At 37.4% G+C, this 22,089-nt stretch overlaps 1 protein-coding gene across 3 annotated transcripts in view; it reads left to right on the plus strand.

Annotated features, from left to right (window-relative positions):
• The window catches only part of LOC132704929 (uncharacterized), a 142,223-nt gene that overhangs the window by 63,841 nt on the left and 56,293 nt on the right, over positions 1-22,089 (plus strand). The window contains exons 2-3 of one of the 3 annotated variants that reach the window (XM_060675268.1): positions 9,218-9,349; positions 10,884-10,937. In XM_060675268.1, coding sequence (XP_060531251.1) covers positions 9,218-9,349; positions 10,884-10,937 — 186 coding nt within the window. Of the gene's footprint in view, positions 1-9,217; positions 9,350-10,883; positions 10,938-15,857; positions 16,062-22,089 lie in introns of those variants that run through there. The other 2 variants (XM_060675270.1, XM_060675271.1) reach the window with 2 other exon arrangements.

The following is a 22,089-nucleotide window of genomic DNA, read 5'->3' on the forward strand; positions in this document are numbered from 1 at the left end:
TTTTTGCTGACGCACTACTGGCTGGGATGGTGAGAATTAATTTTCCTAATTTCATTAGTTCTGGAAATACGTGACACATATTTTTCTCTTGACAAAAAAGTCGGCGAATTCGGCAGAAGAACGATGCCAAAGTCTTCAATTTTTTAATGCAATTCGCATCAGCACTGCACTCACACTCCGACATGTTTACTTTTCATTAGACATCACGCCAAAAACCAACAAACCAACAAAACAAACGAATAATCTCTCAAAAACAATATCGTACACAATATTGCCAGATTTTCAATTAGCACTGCCTAATATCTTTTATGGCAGAATGATTTTGCAGTCAAATAAAATAGTAAATAAAATTATTTGGAAACAATATAAAGATGATTTAAAACCAAATTTCTAATTTGCTACATAATACACATCTTGATAAAACATTATAAAATTGATCGTTTACCTAAAATAACGTGGGACCGTTTCTTTCATAGTTCTGTAATAACATCGGCATCGGCAATACCGCATGCGGCGGGCCGCGGTATCGCAGAGCATCCGACGAATTGGATGGACGGTCCCGACTGCGTTCGCGTGTTCATTGCTTGCAGTAACGCACTGCGTTCGCTTGCCCATTTAAATGTAATGTTAAGCTTACTATTTAGAAAAATAAAAATATGTAGGTCATTTTGTTTAAATGTCTCGGCTAGATTGACACCGAAACCCATTGCATATGTGCCAATCCACTGTCCTAGTCATTAGAGATTACACTGTTAAAAGATGGAGGCTGAAATGCAGTTAAAATGGCTCTGGGGTTACATATTCCGTAAAAGGCAGGTATTCAAAATATAGTTTTGCTTCAGTGCACTGCTGTACAGGCATAATTGTGGGTGATTCCTGAATGAAAGCATATAGTGATTGCATAAAACTACCAAATCGTGCTACAAGTACTTATAACAAGATGTTTCCTAAGAACTGATCGATTAGTGTTGTTAATGATATTCGCAAAATAAATTATATTTTAGGTTATTTATTGGTATTTCAGGCAATCTTGCAGATTATTTTTTGAAACATTGCGTAAAGTTTATTACTTTTTTGAGGATTTATATCCGTCCAAAACCAATCAAAAAAATTTTTGAAACAAGCAACCAAAACTATAAACTTATAAAATGTTAAAAGTTATAAGCTTTCCAACAGAACAGAACTTTGTATCAGCTTCTGTTCGGGATATAGGTTAAATATTTTTTGTAATCGTCTACCGGGAACCATCTTTCTACAATCAGACTGTTAAAATCGAAAAAGGAGCTCGTTAGAGTTAACGACATGATAAGACCGAAACGAGGACCAGACCCATAAACGTCTGAAATATGGCCCAGCGTCGCAGAAGAGACAACCGGACAGCCACCGATCCTCCCGTTTTGTAGATAAACAATTTCAAATAACGACCGCGCGGAACTGCCACAGACTTAGTGTCAATTTTTGCAAGTAGTCGAGAAATCTTTTCGGAAAATTACAGTAGTTTCGTTGCATCGATTTTATTATTATCTCGTTTCTGAGACATCGACCGCGGTGTGAAGCCAGATAAGGGTCTCCGGTGATATTTTTTCTCTGTTACATCTACTCTTAACCAGGCGAGGTGCCTCTGGTTAACGTAGGGGTTTTTTCTTCTTCAAGTGTCATGTTCCTATTGAACGTTGGCGACTGCGATGTTCACGATGTCGATATATATTTCGTTCCTATTTTTTCCTTCTATTTTTCCGTTAAGGATAAGTCGAAGAAAGTCATATCCAGGTCCCCTAATTATATGGCCTAGGTATTCAACTTTTTCGTGGCTTGATAATATTCAGACGGTTATTCGGTCCAGCATATTTTAAGCATTCTCCTGTATGTCCACATTTCAGATGCTTCGATCTTATTGAGCATTTCTTTATTAAGCGCCCATGTTTCGCATCCATACATAAGATTCTCTTATTTTGATGTTTAGTGGATTATTTCAATGCACCGACCTGAACTTATGAAATGTATTTCTTGCTTGTTCTATGCGGCATCTTATTTCCTATAAAGGATTTATATCTTCATCATTCGAACAGTCGAGATGTTTAAACTTTGTCACTCTCTACAACGGTTCTACGGTTAAAAGTAATAGGGTCTGATCAACATCTACTTTAGTTTTATTTATTTTAATAGATAGCCTCCACAAGCGTCATTGACTCTGTTTACTAAGTTTTGCAGGTCTACGAGATTTTCTACTATAATTACGGTATCGTTATTATTATTAACTCTAATTACAATTATTTTTTGACCACTGTTTTCAAAAAAATATCGAAGAAGGTGGGGGCGAGTATGCAACTCCGCCTCCACTGCGGTTCTCTTTGATGGTACCTGGTAGATGTTTGGTTCCAGTACAGATGCGAAATCAGATTTTAGAATGTCTCTGTCTTCAAGTTGTACGGCATGACTGCTTTGTTATCTTCAAATATGATGTACTTTCTGATTCACCAGAGTGCTGATTTTATTTCGCCTGTGTAATCCAGAGACTTCTTCAACTTTTGGGTGTAGATTGAACTCATAATGTTTTTTTTGTAGCTCTTCTATCTCTGCATTTTGTTTGCATCCATATTTCTTTAGCTTCCCTGATTTTTCGTTCTATTTGTTGTTGGCTTCTTTTATATTCACTTTTACTCTTGTTTTTGTGTTTATTGTTTCTTGTTGTTACTTTGGAAAAAAATTGTGCTGTTTTGTTAGTGATACCATTCTTTGATGTTGTTCCACTTTTCATCTGTGATTAGACGTTTGTGTGATGTTCTCTCGTATTTTGTAACAAGTAAGAAAATGCCTCTTGACCTCGACCATAGACTGATGAAAAGGTTTTAATGCAAAATGATGAAGAAGAAACAGAATAGTTAGTTGTTAGGTTATGTTGCCGATTATTGAGGTAACTACCGTCAATTAAATGCCCAACAAATCTCAGTGTTCGAGCAGTCGATTATCGCGTCTCAACGCACAATAGATATTAGAGAACCCGTGCAGAAATTATAATGGCTCCGTAATCCCGTCTGAACGGATTTCCACTGGGGCCCCATTCGCATTAAATCTCCATGGTAAAAAATTACTATTTTACTCGACCTGACAAGTGTAACACCTCATTTTCCAGAGGCTCGGCATCCCCTTTACACCCATTTTCACTCAATTTGCGCAACATATCACAGGTGAGGCTCCGAAATTAAACTGGATGTTTTAAATTTCCCGTTGCGTTTCGCCTGTCATTCCTGAAAAAGATAAATGGTCACCCTGCGCAGTCGGGATAGCAAGTGTCAGGGAAAGACCGAAACGAGGGAGGTCGTTTTTAAAATTCTCGTACCCGGGGTTTCTTTAATGGGGTTGGATTTTGTTTTTTTCTCCGGCAGAGATCACGGGGATGGTTTCTTTAGAATTGGGTAAAAGTGGGATAGATGCCCCACTTTTAGTTGAGTTAACTATTTGTAACAGCTATAGTCCTTATACATACAATGCATACCGTAGATTTGTAGATATTCGGCTCTAAAAAAACTTATTGTTTGAAGATAAACGCCTACGGTATGGGGTAGTTGTCCCTGGCAAAATTTCGACATGAGTATAGATGCTCTACAATGGGATAGATGCCTCCGTAATAGAGAAAAAAATTCGTAGAAAATTAAACAAAATGTTTATTTGCTTCCGTAGTTGCAATAATATATTATAAAGTTTTCTTATCCAAATATACCGTAAAACTAAAGGAAATGGCTCAGTCTTTCAATCATTCTTTGGGTAAACTTAGCAACTTAACAACGTCTATTAAAAATTATTTAAAACTTTACGGAACTAAATTTAGGAATAATAAAACTTAAAACAAATCCGTCCCTTAGGACTTCTTTGGAAAAAAACAAAGCTTCCTTCTTAAAAAAAACTACCAGTAATCAAAATTTTTAAATAATCAACAAATATAGAGATACTGTTTACTTTGGCCAGGTTACTTATTCTTTGAATTCACTTTGGCCAGGTTAGCTTTTAGGGCTGCAAGCTTCTTCTTGTGTCCACATCTATTACAGTAATCGCCATGTAGAGCGCAATCTTCGTGTAACCAGAGTTTACACATCAGGCACTGAATCCAGTCCGCCGTGGACTTGGTACTTTGCATAGTCATCGAAACATTCTCTGCATTGAGTATTTTCTTTATCAGATTTAGTCTCGTCAGAATCTGATTCATCGAGCTCTTGTTCACTTCCAGAGCTAAACCTCGGTCTTGTCTTTTTAGGAACTGATTTTTGGTTGTTTTTTCTAGGTTTGTCTGGTGTTTGCTTCTTAGCTTTATCTTTCAACTTAGCTTTCTTTCTGAATTTATAACGGCAGCACCTTGCTTGCCTCTTGTTATAATGGAATAGGAATTTTCGGGATAGGGAACATTCGTTAAGATATTTACTTGGAGTTATGACTTATACAGTTTCAGGCTCCATATTGATAGTTGACGACGATGGACCAGGCTGGGGCTCAACATAATATGAATTCACATCGGCGTTAGCGTCGAGTTCCTTTGCTACTGGTTGGTCTTGAGCAAGGTTTCCTTCATCTAGATTTTGAATTTCTACGACCGGAGAACATTCTTTAAGATAATATTCACCTGGAGTTATGACTTCTACAGTTTCAACATTATGATTCTGAGATAGGATGGACGGACTGACATTTCCTTCTAAAGGAATAACAATTGCGTCTGCTGCAAGATCTTCATATAGTAAGAACCCGAAATCAGGCTCCGGCTTGACAGTTGATGACGATGGACCAGGAACATAATATGAAATCAAATCAGCATTAGCGTCGAGTTCCCTTGCTACTGGTTGGTCTTGAGCAAGGTTTCCTTCATCTAGATTTTGAAAGCTGTTATTAGAGATAGCAAAGTAGCTGTCGGGAATAGCAGAAGGATTGTACGGGAAAATACCACATGCACGAAACCCATTCACAGCATTAGAAGAGGTAGCAGCGCGAGCCCATGCGTAACCTATTAATTTTCCAGCAATGTATCGATTTATTTTTCGATATTTGTGACTCAACATCCAGTTTTTAGTTTATGAAGCGAAGGAAGTTTTGAAAGGTTTAAGAAAACTCCGGTCAAGCGGCTAATTCTAGCAAATCAATAGCAGTAGTGTGAGATGAATGCCCGTCAAGTATAAGCGAAACCTTGCCCTGTGCTTTTATTGGCACGAACTGTTCTTTCAGCCACTTTTGAAAGAGTTCTGACGTAGGCAGATTTTTTATTCATGTACACGTTGGCTCCGGGCGGAAGACCCTCTTGGAACTCTGGTCTTTTATTGACCCTCTTGACAATGACCACCGGAAGAACATAGTTGCCAACAGCGTTACAGCAAGCTATAATTGACATTGTCTCACCTTTTTCACTAGAAGTGATGGAATTTACTACTTTGGCACCTTTAGTAGCAATAACTTTACCAGGATTATTGTTCATTTGAACTCCAGTTTCGTCAGTATTATAAATTCGATCAGGTTTATCGATCAAATCATTTTCAGTTAGTGCTTTTAGCAACAATTCAAACATTTCGTTTACTTCATCTCGATTTAATCCTTGAGCCCTTGCAATAGACAAACCTTCTGCCTGGCGAATACTGAGTTCTGGGTGTCGTTCAAGAAACGATTTGAGCCAGTGCTGACCAGCCATACGTGTCTCTTTGTTAAAAGAATTTTCAAAACCCTTCTTCTTCGTCTTCTTGCATCCTGTCGTGTTGTGGGAAACCCTGCCTTTTCTAATTGTTGTATGTGCGCTACGAGACGTTTCTCGTTGTCAAAGTCCAGTGTGGGATGTTTTCCTGAAAAAGAAGAAATTAATAGGTACAGAAAAAAAACTGACTAAGAAGACGGTGCCTAAATTGAATTTGATTAAGGCAATTTGTTCCTCTATTACTTACCCAAAGTAAGTTTTTCACAGCTTTTTTTAGCATATCGCCTCCTCAAAGTTCGAGATGGAATACCATAACGACGAGATACTTCATTTACACCGACTTGGCCTTTATCCATTTCCTCAAAAGCTTTGTAAAGGACTTCTTCAGACCAAGCAGCACGAACGGGTGCCCCTATTTTCCTTTTATATTTTCGCGGCATTTTGTCTAAAACAAAAAATGAAATTAGGTGATGCGCTGCATTATTTTTTACAAGTACAGTCAAGTACGACATATAAAGGTATAAACAGCTCATAAATAAACTGAAAAGTCAATTTTCCTACTAAGTTGCATATTAACTAGATAGGTTATTTAAAAAAATCTTACCTATAGCCTAAGTACCTGTGAATAAGTCATAGAGGATATATGCTTCTAAGGGCGTCTATACTCAGTCAATAGTGGGGCCTCTATCCTTTTATCCCCAGCAAATAAATAAAAATAAATATAAATGATACATACTATTTAAATAACAATACACACTTAAAACTTACCTTCGAAAACGAAAGTTCTGAACACGTCAAAATGTCACTGTCGCAAGAATCATGCAAGCGCGGTAAAATTTTGCAACGTCGAAACGCGTGCGCAGACTGTGCTGTGCGAGGCGAGATTTGTCCGAGGAACTTGGTACTAGAGCGTGAATTTGGTTTTAAATTCTCTTTTTTTAAGGTGTGGTGTCTATCCTCCAAGGGCATCTATCCCACTTTTACCCTATAACATGTATTCGCAGGAGTTGCTATTTCTTGTACTGGTATCCTATTTATCTCAGAACTGGTCTTAATTTTTGTACGAATGTATTTTTGAATTGATGTGCGTTCTTTGCTTTTGGGATGCTGTGCTTACTGCGAATCTTCTGGAGCCTTCATATCACCAATGCGGACCTTGTGAAATATTGTACAGTAATAACTACATGGAGCCAATGCAATAGTCACCTTCAACAATTGATGAATAAGAAATAGAAAAGTATAAAGAAAACACACTTACAGTGCTTATCGGTCCAATTAAGGATGTGAAAATGATTGAACCTTAACTTTGGAGTTTCTTGCAAAAACTCAACACTCGCCGTTTTAGCGAAATCGATTAAATTAATTCCATCAACGTCAGAGGCTCTAGAGTACAAAATAGCGGCAAAATCGATACGAGCGTTTCGAGAAAAATGGCTCTACATTCCCCGTAATGGTTATGCTTGCAATTGTCAGATAAAGATTCAGCCATTTCCCGCTTGAATGGAATACAGTCGATTTAACTGCCGCCGTAAATGGCGCTGTTATACGAAGATTTGCGGCTTTAGTGCGTATTTTATACGGAGCGTTCTAATAAAAAGTGAACTTATTTGCCTGGGAAGTATCGGACCAGATGCCTCGGTGCTTAAAACGGACAAGGAGTCTTGCGCTTCGAAAATAATTTGAAATCGTTTTGAGGTTAGGTTTGAGCGTATTTTAATCAAAGGCCAATCCACCGTAATCCGTTCAAGTCTCACTGAACTGACTGACCGGTGATTAACTGCATCAGAACAGTTTTTGTTATGGCAATGTCTGAGAACAATCAGAACAAGTTCCACAACCCTCAGCTGTTTCGGGATCCTAACATACATGTGAAACTGGTTCGGAGAAAACTGTATTTGAACTTGCAGTTTGAAAGTTCCTTTCTCCATATAACATTTATTTGTTTACTTGCTCAAGACGCATCAAATACTCATTTAATTAACAGTCACATCATTAATTGATATCACCCAAAAATTAACTATCAAACACGTCAGGGTGTTTTTTTATTAATTACATTTACTCGTGTTTTTCGTTTTGCGTAAGAGTCCGGATCAAGAATTGGATATTTCGATAAGCTCATACCACGTATCAACTCCTGATTGGTGAAATTATATTTTGTACACAATTCTGCGATTGGGAGCTGCAAGTATACACATGACAACGAAGAAGGTGGATATATATTTTGCACATCGCTTTCGTTACAGCCGTCACGCCAAGGAGATTTGCTCTTATCTTTTAGTCCACAGTACAGGGCAATTTTTCAGACATTTCCTCTTTCAGAATTTTCACAAATGGAAAGTTTTCAAATGCGGACGGAGTCTGAGGATTTTTCTTTAAATCTTTGTTTAAAATTCGAGATAATTTAGGGGGTGGTCTTCTACGAACAATTTGAAGACGGGATGAGATAAAAAAAATATATTTAACGGGCTCATTGTGGTGATTAGATTTTAACTTGGCTGACTCAAAAATTAATGTTTTAGGACCAACGACATTAAGATCATGAATTACGGTGGCATTGCGAGCGAAAGTCTTAACGAGGAATGTTGTGTATAAGCTCCTGAATACAAAAAATAAAATAAAATAAAAGTTTATGTCATAAATAAGGGGTTCTGCTGGGGGATGCAACACAGACATTTTTGTTATACTTTTATACTCTGGATCAAAAATATTGGGACATATATAATCCAAATTATGGCAATTTGGTAATAAAAAAACTTATGTTTTGTGTTTTCTGGTCATTTATTTTTCGACCGACCAGTCAGCCCGTTATATTGTCACGGGCTTGTTTAAAACGGCCTTTACATAATTGTTGTTCCGGGATCGGCATTAATTAAATTTATTCGCATAATGTTAGGACCGCCTACGGGGTCCGACGCGGGCGTCGCATAAAACGGAACCAAAACAAACTCGAAAACCGGCTAATACCCGAATAATTAATGCAAAACGCACAAACTAAAAGTTTCAGGCGCGCAAGTCCCCCCTTCCCCTCTACCCGCGGGCCCGCCGACGACACCACGCGGTACAGATGCTCCGGAATATGCATTTAAACTTCCTTTTACTTCCAAACTCGATAGTGTTTCTCCAACTTTGTATTTTGCAATTCAAATAAAAGGCAATTTTGAACAAAGTCGATTGAAGTTTTCGCAGTGGGACTGTTTAAATGACTTCGTCGAAACCGAAAGCGACCGCGAGTATTATTGTATACATATTTCGCAGTGTATTAATTTGAAAAACGAAGGCGATGATGGTTAGTTTTAAGTCAATTTGGTTTTTTCTTTTCCGTCGTGTTCGTGAATGTGTCCGCATTTGCGGCACTCAAAGAGAAACTTCATGGAGGGCTGTTGCAAAACTATTTAGTTGGTTAAAATGCAAAATTTTCATTTTGTTAACCTAAAATTACTAAACAATTGGTCACAACAGCCCAATATTTACTCCTCATACCAAAGTTAGCTTTCAAGTTTCAAGAATCGCTGAACTTAGATGGTACAAATAATAATCGTTTTTTTTTGACAGACAGACGTGTTGTTGAAACCACATCTCCTGGGCATCATGGTTATTCAATTCAGGAATGAAAGAGTTAGTAATCATAGCTCTATACCGATCACCATTGACTGTAACGTTCTGGCCATCATCGTTTTTGAAGAAGTACGGACCAATGATTCCACTAGCCCATAAAGCGCACCAAACAGTCAGCTTTTCTTGATGTAACGGTATTTCGACATACACTTAAGGACTAGCTTCGCTCCAAATGCGGCAGTTTTGTTTGTTGACGTAGCCATTCAACCAGAAGTGCGCCTCATCGCTAAACAAAATTCGCTTATGAAAATCGGGAACAACGGCAATCTCGTTTTGGGCCCATTCGACGAATCTACGCCTTACTTGATGATCGTTTGGCTTCAATTCTTGCACGAGTTGGATTTTGTAAGCACGTAAACCAAGATCCTGCCGCAAAATCTTCCATAAAGTGGATGGACACAGATCCAATTCCCGTGCTCGATGGCGGATGGACTCATTCGGGTCTTCCTCAATGCTACACTCTACAGCAGCAATAGCTTCTTCTGTATGCACCGTACGGCATCTCTGGGGATGCGAGTTATCAATAAGAGTAAACGTGGTGCGAAAACGTTCCATGGTTAATCGATTTAACTGCTCTGATGGAAGATTTTGTCGACGATAAAATGGACGTAGTGCAAGATACGTATTCCGCACAGAACCATTATTTTCGAAATAAAGTTGCACTATTTGCAAGCGTTGTTCAGGCGTGAGTCTATTCATGATGAATTGCCAAACCAAACTGAGAATAAATCATACTTGACAGCTGTTAAATCGGTCGCCATCTTGAACAGTAATGCCAACTTAAAGTTCTATACATCGAAAATAATACCCCTACATATAGTTTATATAATAGTTTATAGCTTCTAGCTATTTATCCAACCGAAAATGTATAATTAATAACGAGAAGTGTAATATTTTTTTGAAATTTTTGCATGGGGAATTAGGTTACATTTCCAATGAATTAAGCTCCTTGCAACTTATTCGAAATATGAGAGACAAGGATATTGTTGCGGATTAATTTTTTGGATACGTTCTTTGGTTTAAAGTGTAATGTTGCCTTAACAATTTCTTTTTTTTAACAGCAGCTAGGTAACACTTGTAATAGGAAAACGAAACAAAACAAAAAGTCAAAAGAAAATAACACAACAATCAACAAGAAATATTTTGTTATCATTACGAAAATCAGTCAAGAAAACATCAGGTTTAAAGATTCAACTTTCTACTAAATTATTAGAAATTATGAAAATATTAAAATAATTTTAAACTGAACACAAATAGAAAAACAGGTCAAATCAATTAGTAGCTCTGCTAATTAAACATTCCATAGATACTTGCTCCGTGCCATCCTACTCAGGTAACGGGTTGCTTTAGAATTACTTCTTCCTTCCATTGCGAGCATAGTCATATTCGGCACTGTTCCACCAAAGGAAGACTTATTATTTATAATTTCATCTTTGTATTAATTAAATCTCATTCCTCATACATTGAGTATATATACTTGTAGTTAAATCCAATTGTCACGAATCTTATTTATTTCGAATAGGAATCGCTACACACGGTTAATTAATATTGAAATTAAATTGTCGTTCTTCACGTGATGATAACGCGTTTTTTTTTCTTTCAGTTTTCAAGCGACGGAGGTCAGACCACATGCTTGCAAGGCCCGGACTGTTTCATGGTAAGTGTCACTATGATTTTTGTACCCCTGATATTCGAACAACCTTTGAATTGTTGCGAATATCGTTGTTTTTAGATTATTTCCGAATTAAATAAATTCATACCCATTATTGCTGCTATACAAATGAGATCGTTATATCGTGCTTCAATTTCTTTGCCTTTGAGTCAACCCGATGAAGATGGTACAGTTCAAGCGACGGTAATTGATAAAATCGTTGCCGCTGGGATAATACAAAAATTATACAATAGAATTAGTTATTGCTGGCGCAGGGTAGATATTCGAAATAATGCGCACTAATGCGCACTTGTCCATTCAACAAATCAACAGGATGAGAGTGGACAAACTAACTTAAAAAAATGCGCCGCAGCTTTGGCGAATATATTTAGGATAAAATTCATCACCAGACGATCTATTATCGCACAGACCACCGTTGGGTCGAGTTTACCCCATTTTTATTGTCGGGATTACACTACGAAACATTTACCGGCAGGGGGTAAACCTGACACCCCCAAAGACATTTGCTAGGCGATTTAGTTAGAAAGTATTTAGTTCATTTTTTGTAATGCGATTTACATATAATATTTTATTATAATAATATTTAAAGGACTTTATTAGAGAAAAAGAAATGGTGCAGATTGTATGGATAAAACACTGTAGTTGTCAATGGTGCCTAGAGTAATAGCAAATGGTAGTAATTATAGTAATTATATTATTTGAACACAAACAACAGCAGATAAGGATAATAATAATAATCGTAATGTTTATTATATAAGTTATATGAAGCTATACAAAGGAATAATGGGCCGCAAATTCCTTCGCAAAGGAAAGTGTTGTTGAAGCCAGCTAACCAACTTATAACCAAGAAATAATACATATTACAACATTTCATATTCGCCTTAAATACAATAATTGGAGTTTATCTTATGTAGAGAACGGTATAGAAGAATGACAGGATACAAATAAAAAGCATAATGCCATCGTTAAAATGTCGTGCTAATTATCAACGTTTCAAAAATTTGCATTTCATGTGTCATTTGAATGAGCGAATACATTGGGTAAAATCATTTATTTTATATTTATTAATTATAAACGCACTTTTTGAAAAATTATTTTTTATGAACATGAACATCCGTACGTGTTAGTTTTTTATGAAGATATGGTGGACATTTTGACTTAATTATTTTACAATACAGACTCCTCAAGTTTATATGAAACTCTTTGCCTCCGCCGAATTCCGAATATTAGCCTTATACAAGAATTTTGAACTTTTTATATCCTGTAAATACCAACAGAATCCAGAAATGATCGATATGATCCAATTGTATTAAAGTTTCACACAGAAGTGACTTGGTTTTTTGAGATAATGAATGTCGGTGCGAATATAATAACTTCACTGAAAATGCTTTTTTATACATGAACGCTTTAAATTTTAAATTCACATCAATAACAAGACCTAAGTGTTTGCATGAAATGCTTTTTTTATATATAAGGTTGTTCGGAAAGTCATTTCGTTTTTTCCCGTCAGAGGACTTAATTACGTTTTTTCGAAACCAACTTCAACTTAAGCCGCATAACCATTATATGTCTTGAGAGCTGATATTGCAAGGCTTGCGTGTGAAAAAGTTCTATTAATTCTACGCAGTAGTTTTTGTTTGGTGCCCTTTTAAATATGGAGAGCAATAAGCAGCATTTTCGTCATATTTTACTTTTTTACTTCAGAAATGGTAAAAATGCTGTCCAAGCGAGAAAAAAATTGACGGATGTGTATGGAGAAGGCGTGTTAACAGTACGCCAGTGCCAGAACTGGTTTGCAAAATTTCGATCCGGCAATTTTGATGTCGAAGATGCACCACGGTCTGGAAGGCCGGTCGAAGCTGACAAAGATGCGATAAAGGCATTAGTTGATGCAAATCGGCGAATAACCATACGAGAGATCGGTGAGAGATTAAATTTGTCAAATTCGACTGTTTATGGTCATTTAAAAGGCATGGGCTTAACCTCGAAGCTCGATGTGCGGGTGCCCCATGTCCTTACGGAGCGAAATTTGTGTCGTCGCGTTGACGTGTGTAATTCGCTCCTCAAACGTCAAGAAAATGATCCATTTTTGAAGCGGATTATTACTGGGGACGAAAAATGGGTTGTATACAACAATGTTAAACGCAAGAGGTGATGGATCAGAAAAGATGAACCGGCTCAAAGCGTGTCAAAAGCCAACATTCACCAAAAAAAGGTGATGCTTTCCGTTTGGTGGGATGTCAAAGGAATCTTTTTTTTGAGCTTTTGCCGGACAATACAACGATTAATTCAGAAGTCTATTGTCATCAACTGGACAAATTGAATGATTCACTTAAAGAGAAGAGGCCCGAATTAATCAACAGGAAGGGTGTAGTGTTCCACCAGGATAATGCGAGACCTCACACAAGTTTGGTCACTCGCCAAAAACTTTTACAGCTTGAATGGGACGTACTGCAACATCCACCATATTCTCCAGATCTGGCGCCTTCCGACTACTATTTGTTCCGGTCCCTGCAAAATTTTTTGGATGGTAAAACCTTTACCTCAAATGAAGATGTCAAAAACCACCTGAACCAGTTTTTTGCCAGCAAGGACCAAAACTTTTATGAGAGGGGAATTATGTTACTGCCAGAAAGATGGCAAAAGGTGTTGGACCAGAATGGCCAATATATAATTTAATATAATATTTATTCATTATACGAAAACTGTCTTTCATGTTCCCCAATAAAACGAAATGACTTTCCGAACAACCCAATACAAACAAATGCTCGTCAATTTTCTTAACAACTGAACTATAGGGAGCTCTCAAATGGTCGTAGTAATATTCAAATTTAAATTTAACGCTGCGATCTTGTTTGTTGAAGTTTCGACTTTTAAATTTCCTGACGGATATGGTCTGTGACTTTCTTGTTCATCATTTAATTGTACTTTCAACTTTTACCTATTTTAGAATTTTAAATTGATCGTAAATTTGTTGCTGCCGAACAAAGGACGCGGGAGAGTTGATATCGGCAAGTGGCGCAGAGTATAAGCAAGTATCGGTTTTTTTTTGTCGTCGAGGTCAATTTGTCGAGGGTGTCGGATGATGAATGAGTTTACTTTGTACAAGTTTATCGTTGGACGTATATGGCGGTCAACGTGTCTGATATTTCCTGTTTTCCGCCGGATATTTTCCCCCACTCGACATAACTCGGTGGCCAAAAGTATTCGAAACTGATTACTTTTCGGCCCGGAGATACGAAACGAAATTGGAAACATTATTTACGACTTTTCAATTTTTGGCTCCTTATGCAGATATATACGTTTGGGTCGATACCCGTGCTCGTTAAAATAAAAAGTTTTCAACAAATCCGTGTCGAATATTTCGTGTTGGAAGCTTTTACCCCGTCCAAACTTTTCCGTATAAATTTTCCACGCTATTCGAAATATGTGGAACGTTGATGATGAATTTCTCACTGTTCTACTTAGTAAAACGAAAACAAAACAGGCACAGTTCGGGTTTGGGGGTGCTTTTTAAAGAATCGTTTTTACCCGTTTCTTGTTGCAGTTGTGATGATAGCGGTTTGTCCATTTTCTTTTTCTTTGATATATATAGTCTTAGGTTTCTATTTCGTAAACTGCAAAAGGTCTGTTTGCCACGTTACCTTGTTTCGGCTTGTGAAAGAAGCAGAGAATATCACCATAGGATATGTTTTCTGTATGTTCGGTGCTTGAGTATGCTAGTTCTGTTTGGCGACCATTTTACAATCCCTGTAGATTAGATTAACAGTTGGGAGAGCTAGCAGTCAGCCTGTCCGTCGCTGCGACCCAAAGGATCTATTGTGACCCTCTCCATAGCTATAGGGCTTTATCCAGGTTCGTCTCTCTAACCAGACTCCACAACTTCGATAATGGCTCCCTCGTATAGCTCTAGTTTACAATCCCTGCAAGAAAAACTTCGAAAAAGCCCAAATAAAATTCTAAAAAAGAATCGTGAAATTAACTATACCGATCTAAATCTTTCTCCCCTCGAGGATATAAAAAAATATTTTGATTTTTAGCTTGTTCGCAAGTTAGATTTCTTCTTCTTTTAAACGTATAAATTCTGTCACGGTTCCGTTTTATTATTACCCTTTATTGGCGTATTTAATATATTAATTTATTAAAGATTAGGACCGTCGTATTATTTGGGCGAGAGTCTTTAGTGAATGTGGCTAACGCCGATTAGAGGCTTAGCGCGGCATCTGTGGGTTGGTAAAATACCGGTTGCATAGTTCCCGAAAATTAATTAATTAATGGGTTTTATTTTTTTTCCAACGTTATACAACGCTGCTTTACAGCGAAGCAGTAGATTTTTCTATCGAAGTCCGTAGTAGTCCTGTTCCGGATTTCCGAAGTATTGGTTTGGAAGTATTAGGTTGGTATTGTGCCTAGGGTTATTTTGTTTTGTTAGTTTTCGATCGGTTCCTATTCTCAGGCCTCGATTCCCTCCAATTTTTTGTGGCTGAGGACTTATATTTAAGGTGGTGAACGGGGTTTTGGGACTCCTTTTTTCCTCGATGGATTTGATGGCGGCAGAAGCCTGGTGAAGGTCATTGCAATATTGGTTGGAAATTTCCCGAGTTTGGGGATCGAGCCTTCCGCCGCGGCTACTGCGACTTGTTGCTTGGGTGCACAAGTTTCCCGAGAGGGGATTTATCTGCCGTCCAATTCCCGATAGAGACTCCTAGGGACACCCGACATCGTTGGTCCCCCCATTAAGAAAACCCTCGTGGCCGAGGTAGGTTAACCTTGCTCTAATCTGGCACTGTTTGCTAATTTTACGCTGTTAGGGAGGTAGTGTTTCTAGAGACGCTTGTTTTTAGGGTTTTATTTTATCTTCTTGGTTTTTCTGCTTGTCCGGGTTTGGGTCTGTTGGATTTGTGGAGCTGTGACCCACTGATTGGTACGGAGTCTGCCCGTGCACTGTCTCCGGACTTGCTATTGTTGGATTGTGAGCTGTGACCCACTTATTGACCGAGCCCCGTGCACTGTATACGTAATCCGCCTAGAACACTTGGGCTAGGACGTGGCAGCGGTGGACGCCGAGGACGGTAATGTAACGGGACATGAAACTATGAAGCTTGTGAGGTACCGTTAGTTATATGGGCTTTTGTTAATGCTATAAGTGGCCCTCCCCTGTTGTGACGCACCCGTATGAGTGGCACTAGCCCGATTTATTCGAAAATAACCTCTGCTATTGCACGTTGCAGAACCTGTTCTCCGCGAGCGCTCTGTATACCCCTGGTGCACACTTTACTAAGTTTCAGAAAATCACCTGATACACCCGTAATTTAGTTGGTCGAGCTTTAACATTGTATATTGGTTTAGCAAGTTTTACCGAATTAGGTTATATTATTTCCAGCTTAATTAAATTCATTCACTTAAATTTAGATTTTCATTTCCTTGCCCCATTTAAGAAGTTGAGCCCACTGCGAAGGTGCCGAGGTACAGAGCAGGCAGAGCTTTTTCGTGATTTGGGGGCTCACCTTGTGCGTTCAGTCTGGTTCAGCTGCGGTAACCAAGCCGGACCGTAGATTTACAATTCACGTGGCGCCCAGAATTCAACATTTTGTTAGGGCTTGGTAATAGCAGCTAAACTACCCTGAATATCTACGGGTAACCTAGCCGGGTATTGTGGTGCCATTTACCATACGCCCCTGAGATTTTGACACGTCACAATTCCCTCAATTGTTTTTTTTTTAATTTTTTTATTGCAGTTATAATATATTTTGTTAAAACCTTGAAAAAACTTACCAACTAATTGATTTACATTTGACGGGAACTGTTGTTAAAATTTGAGTCGTTGACTTTAATCAGTTAATTGTCTTATTGTCTATATTACCACTTTTAGGATATTAATTTGTAACTGCAACACACTGAAATTGTTGAGAAAAATTTTAAACTTTGTTTAGCAAAAACGTTTTCAATTTGCTTTACTCTGATTATCACATTTTCGTTTTACTTTTGTTATATATTCAAGAAAATATAGTTGGATTTTATTCATTGGACCCATTAGCAGCAAATGATACTCATCTCGAATCTAAACGTTTTCTAAAAACAATTCCAAATTTGCTTCTTTTAAGTACTTGCGGACATCCATCTAACGAAATGTTTTTTGCGAAATCAAAACACTTTCCCCGGCTGCTCCTGGGGTGAGATTATTCTACCAACGTCGAGTAACGACAGAAACAAAAATTTATAACACAACACTCGAACTAATAGTCGACAGATATAAATTTTGAGATGAGGGCGAAACAGATGCTTTTTAATGTGTAAACGCACCTACGTAGCATAGTTGACATCACGGTTAATTGGCAACGCAAAGGCGCAGCTGCTAACAAGCGGATATCAACAAATGCAACTTATTAAAGTAAATGGTGCAAAAGGGGGGACGGGCCCACTCATATTTGGGCGGTCTACCAAAGCAGGACGATATTTTCGTAGGTCTTTCGATTTCTGATGTTGCTTTAGATTATTTTGCGCAAAAAAGGAACTTTGCATTTCCTTTGAATTTAATTAGTTTTGTTTTTACAAAAATTTACAAAAAAAAAAGTTTTTTTTTCCTTTGTTCTACAAAAATGATCTCGTGGGACTCAAAGAAAAAATTCTAACGGCAGCTGAGTATTCTGTAAGTCTAGATCCTCTTCACACCTTCCATTGAACTGGAAATTCATTGTTTAGCAAGGAAAATTAACATGGAAACCATCGTTCATTGATGATAAGAGCAATTTTCCTCTGAATAAAAGTAGCAAATTGGGTCTTCAGAGATTTCTGATATTTTTGTCATTTTTGAAGGAATAGCTGCTGAGGGCAGGTATTAATTTTTGCTCAATCGTTAAAATCGTTAAAATTTTTAGGCGCATAGAAGACAAGAAATTATTTAATTACTTAAATGAAATAAAAATTATTTCATAAAATATGTGCCCTACAACTTAACCACATCATATTCTCAATAGCATTTTACAAAATTTTGGCAAAAGTCGGCATAGGTGTAATTCTTGGACACACACATCCATATTGACATTTTTACAATCCAAAAGTCATCCATGTGAGTTTAGTCAATTTCTAAAAGACACTATTGTGAGTTCCAACGAATATCGCAAACAAATATTTGCGTTCTTAACAGTTTTAGTGCAACTGTGCAAAAATTGGAAAAAAAAATTTACTAAAAAGGTAACGGCTTTAACTAACAAATTTTTGAACAAACTTGTATTCATTATGCAGTTTTAGTTATTTCTGTTGGTTAGGGGTGCCGGGAGTTACGATCTATTAAAGTTATTTTTTCTGAATTTCAGTTTACAATAATGCACATAATTAGTAGATACAATAACGACAAAATGACATTCATTAAAATTAAAAATACTAGAAAAGTTATTCGAAGTTGCAAATACCAAATTAGAACAAAAAAATTCAAGATTCATAATTGAGTATAATGAATAAGTTACAGGGTGACCCAAGATTAAACCGTCAAACGTCTAGGATCGTTTTTCCAAGAAAAAATAACTTTTTTTTCCTAAACATATGTCCGAACGTGATTTATTTTAAAAATACAGGGTGTCAGAGTTTTTATTAAAAATTGGATTTTTCTTATTGTGATTTAACTTGCTAATTGGCATGCTAATTTGCCGTAGTAAAGTACTTGTTTTATAGCAGTTAAAATAAATATGTTAATCCTGTCACGGAGTACCCTCTCTCTAACTTATACATACAGGAAATTTCATTGTATCCTACCAATTATTTTAATGTTTATTTTTTTTTAAATTAAGCTATTTAATATATTTTTTCCCTTGCCTACTTTCTTCGTAATGTGTTTTGTTTTTGAAAAAAAACTTGTTTATTATTCTTACAAAAACATGGCACCCAACTTTTTATTTGTTTTCGTACGATGGACATTATGCACTTGCAGATTTTTATTTTTCTACTCAAACACAAAGCAGGTTATGAAAAAACTTGAGGAGACAAAAAATGGTATTTTTAATGGCCTAATTTTAAAAAAATATGAAAGATACCAAAAAGTGCCTTACAACGATTTTTCTTAACTATAAATTAGTTTACCCTCTGTGAATTATTATTTGAATTTCTAATAAATTAAAAGAAGCACCTTATTACGGTAAATGAAAGTGTCAAATTTTATCAAAATCAGAATAAAGGTTTTGGAATAATTAATAAAAAAACGAATTTAAAAAAAATCCTTTACCCTATCTTAGACGTTTGACGATTTAATCTTGGGTCGCCTTGTATAAGGGCTTTAGCGCTGCTTGCTTTATCTCTAAAATAAAAATGGTGGGGTGTGTTCCACCTTTTTCCGAATATTAGTGTTGGTAACTCCAAAAAGACTTCACACTCATTGCAAAACAGTTTTTGTGTATCAATAGTGTTTCGAACTTCTTATTAGAAAAAAGTTGTTCAAATCAAAAACATCAAAAAATTGAAAAAAAAACAATTTTTCAAAGAAACTTCCACGGGCTACTGTTATAATTTTATTTCCATTTCTGAAAGTTATTGCGATGATATACTTATCACGGTATTTGGTAGTTGGGAAGAGTTTTTCAAAGTTCTGAATGTGATTTTGGGTAGAAGATAAACGAAGATTTAAAGCTTTGTCACGAATCATATTTGAAAGGGTACCGAACTCGGATGGGGACAAGACGGAAGCAATTTCACGATGTAGAGACATTGATTTGGTCTATTTCCTTATGGTATGATGAATTCTTTCTCGAAACAAAACGAAACTAGATTTTCGAAGAATTTTATAAGCGTATTAGGTAATTTTACCAGTTTCAGTCGGTGATCTTCCAACATACTGCTTTCGCGCAGACGTTTTGTAAAAAGTATAAAAAAGCAATGTATAAGGTTGTTCGGAAAGTCATTTCGTTTTTTCCCGTCAGAGGACTTAATTGCGTTTTTTCGAAACCAACTTCACACTTAAGCCGCATAACCATTATATGTCTTGAGAGCTGATATTGCAAGGCTTGTGTGTGAAAAAGTTCTATTAATTCTACTCAGTAGTTTTTGGTTGGTGCCCTTTTAAATATGGAGAGCAATAAGCAGCATTTTCGTCATATTTTACTTTTTTACTTCAGAAAAGGTAAAAAGCTGTCCAAGCGAGAAAAAAATTGACGGATGTGTATGGAGAAGGCGTGTTAACAGTACGCCAGTGCCAGAACTGGTTTGCAAAATTTCGATCCGGCAATTTTGATGTCGAAGAGGCACCACGGTCTGGAAGGCCGGTCGAAGCTGACAAAGATGCGATAAAGGCATTAGTTGATGCAAATCGGCGAATAACCACACGAGAGATCGGTGAGAGATTAAATTTGTCGAATTCGACTGTTTATGGCCATTTGAAAGGCATGGGCTTAACCTCGAAGCTCGATGTGTGGGTGCCCCATGTCCTTACGGAGCGAAATTTGTGTCGTCGCGTTGACGTGTGTGATTCGCTCCTCAAACGTCAAGAAAATGATCCATTTTTGAAGCGGATTATTACTGGGGACGAAAAATGGGTTGTATACAACAATGTTAAACGCAAGAGGTCATGGAGCAGAAAAGATGAACCGGCTCAAAGCGTGTCAAAAGCCAACATTCACCAAAAAAAGGTGATGCTCTCCGTTTGGTGGGATGTCAAAGGAATCGTTTTTTTTGAGCTTTTGCCGGACAATACAACGATTAATTCAGAAGTCTATTGTCATCAACTGGACAAATTGAATGATTCACTTAAAGAAAAGAGGCCCGAATTAATCAACAGGAAGGGTGTAGTGTTCCACTAGGATAATGCGAGACCTCACACAAGTTTGGTCACTCGCTAAAAACTTTTACAGCTTGAATGGGACGTACTGCAACATCCACCATATTCTCCAGATCTGGCGCCTTCCGACTACTATTTGTTCCGGTCCCTGCAAAATTTTTTGGATGGCAAAACCTTTACCTCAAATGAAGATGTCAAAAACCACCTGAACCAGTTTTTTGCCAGCAAGGACCAAAACTTTTATGAGAGGGGAATTATGTTACTGCCAGAAAGATGGCAAAAGGTGTTGGACCAGAACGGCCAATATATAATTTAATAAAATATTTATTCATTATACGAAAACTGTCTTTCATGTTCCCTAAAAAAAACGAAATGACTTTCCGAACAACCCAATAGTAGTAGATACGGAATACCATGCAATGACAGATAAACAAGTGGCGTCGTCGCGGTGAAATTGCCAAAGAGCGAAGAGCAGCGGCAGCGGCGGCAAATCATCGTTTCGAGCTTCTACATTTTATGCGCTCGGCTGAACAATTCAAGTTTCCTGCTAGAGATAACCATTTTTTTTTTCGTTTACTCGCGTTGCCGCTGACGCGCCGTCGACTTGTACACATTGTTTTCTATCGGAGCGTATAAACGGTAGTGTAAAAAAAGGGCGCGCGCGCGCGCAACCGAAAGAGGTGTTAACGCCGGAATAAAATCCCCAGGCGGGCGAAATTACAAGGTGCGAACAACAATTACCGCCGTCGTATGGTATACGCGCGGCTGTCGCTACCGAAAGATCTCTATCTCGACGATTGTTTCCCAAAGTACCACTTGCGCGGGCGGTACCCACCAATACAATCGTAATCTCGTCATTTATCTAATTGCGGGCTAATTTTCATACCGTAGTACGCGACGGGTTTTGATTTACTCGAGGCCATTGATTAGCGTAAGAACGTCGTTCCACAGTTCATTAGTTGGTAACTTTTTTCCTTGATCAGTGGGATAACCGGCCTGGAAAATAGGAATGATGTTGGCACCCTCTGTTCCAATGATTTGTCTCAAGGTAGTCTTCTCCCGAAGAACCGAAATCGGTCCTAAACTAGCAAACAACTAACTAATATTGTTTATCTATCGTGCTGGAGTTCTATTGTTAATACACCCTGCATAAAATGCTATGCACAGAAGCACTCGCCTTACGTAGTAGTAGCAGTATATTTTTTTATATATCGAACGCATCCTGTATAGTGTTGGGATCGGTCAATTTCTCACTTTGCAATTGCTTATTATTATTTAATAATAAAGTATATTTTATAATAAATTATCATGCGTTTATGATGTCGAATTTATCTAGAATCGAAAATGATACTTAGCAATTTGGTTCACATAACG

This window comes from Cylas formicarius, unplaced genomic scaffold (assembly GCF_029955315.1).
Source record: "Cylas formicarius isolate icCylForm1 unplaced genomic scaffold, icCylForm1.1 PGA_scaffold_7__23_contigs__length_41026272, whole genome shotgun sequence".
NCBI classification, from domain to species: domain Eukaryota; kingdom Metazoa; phylum Arthropoda; class Insecta; order Coleoptera; family Brentidae; genus Cylas; species Cylas formicarius.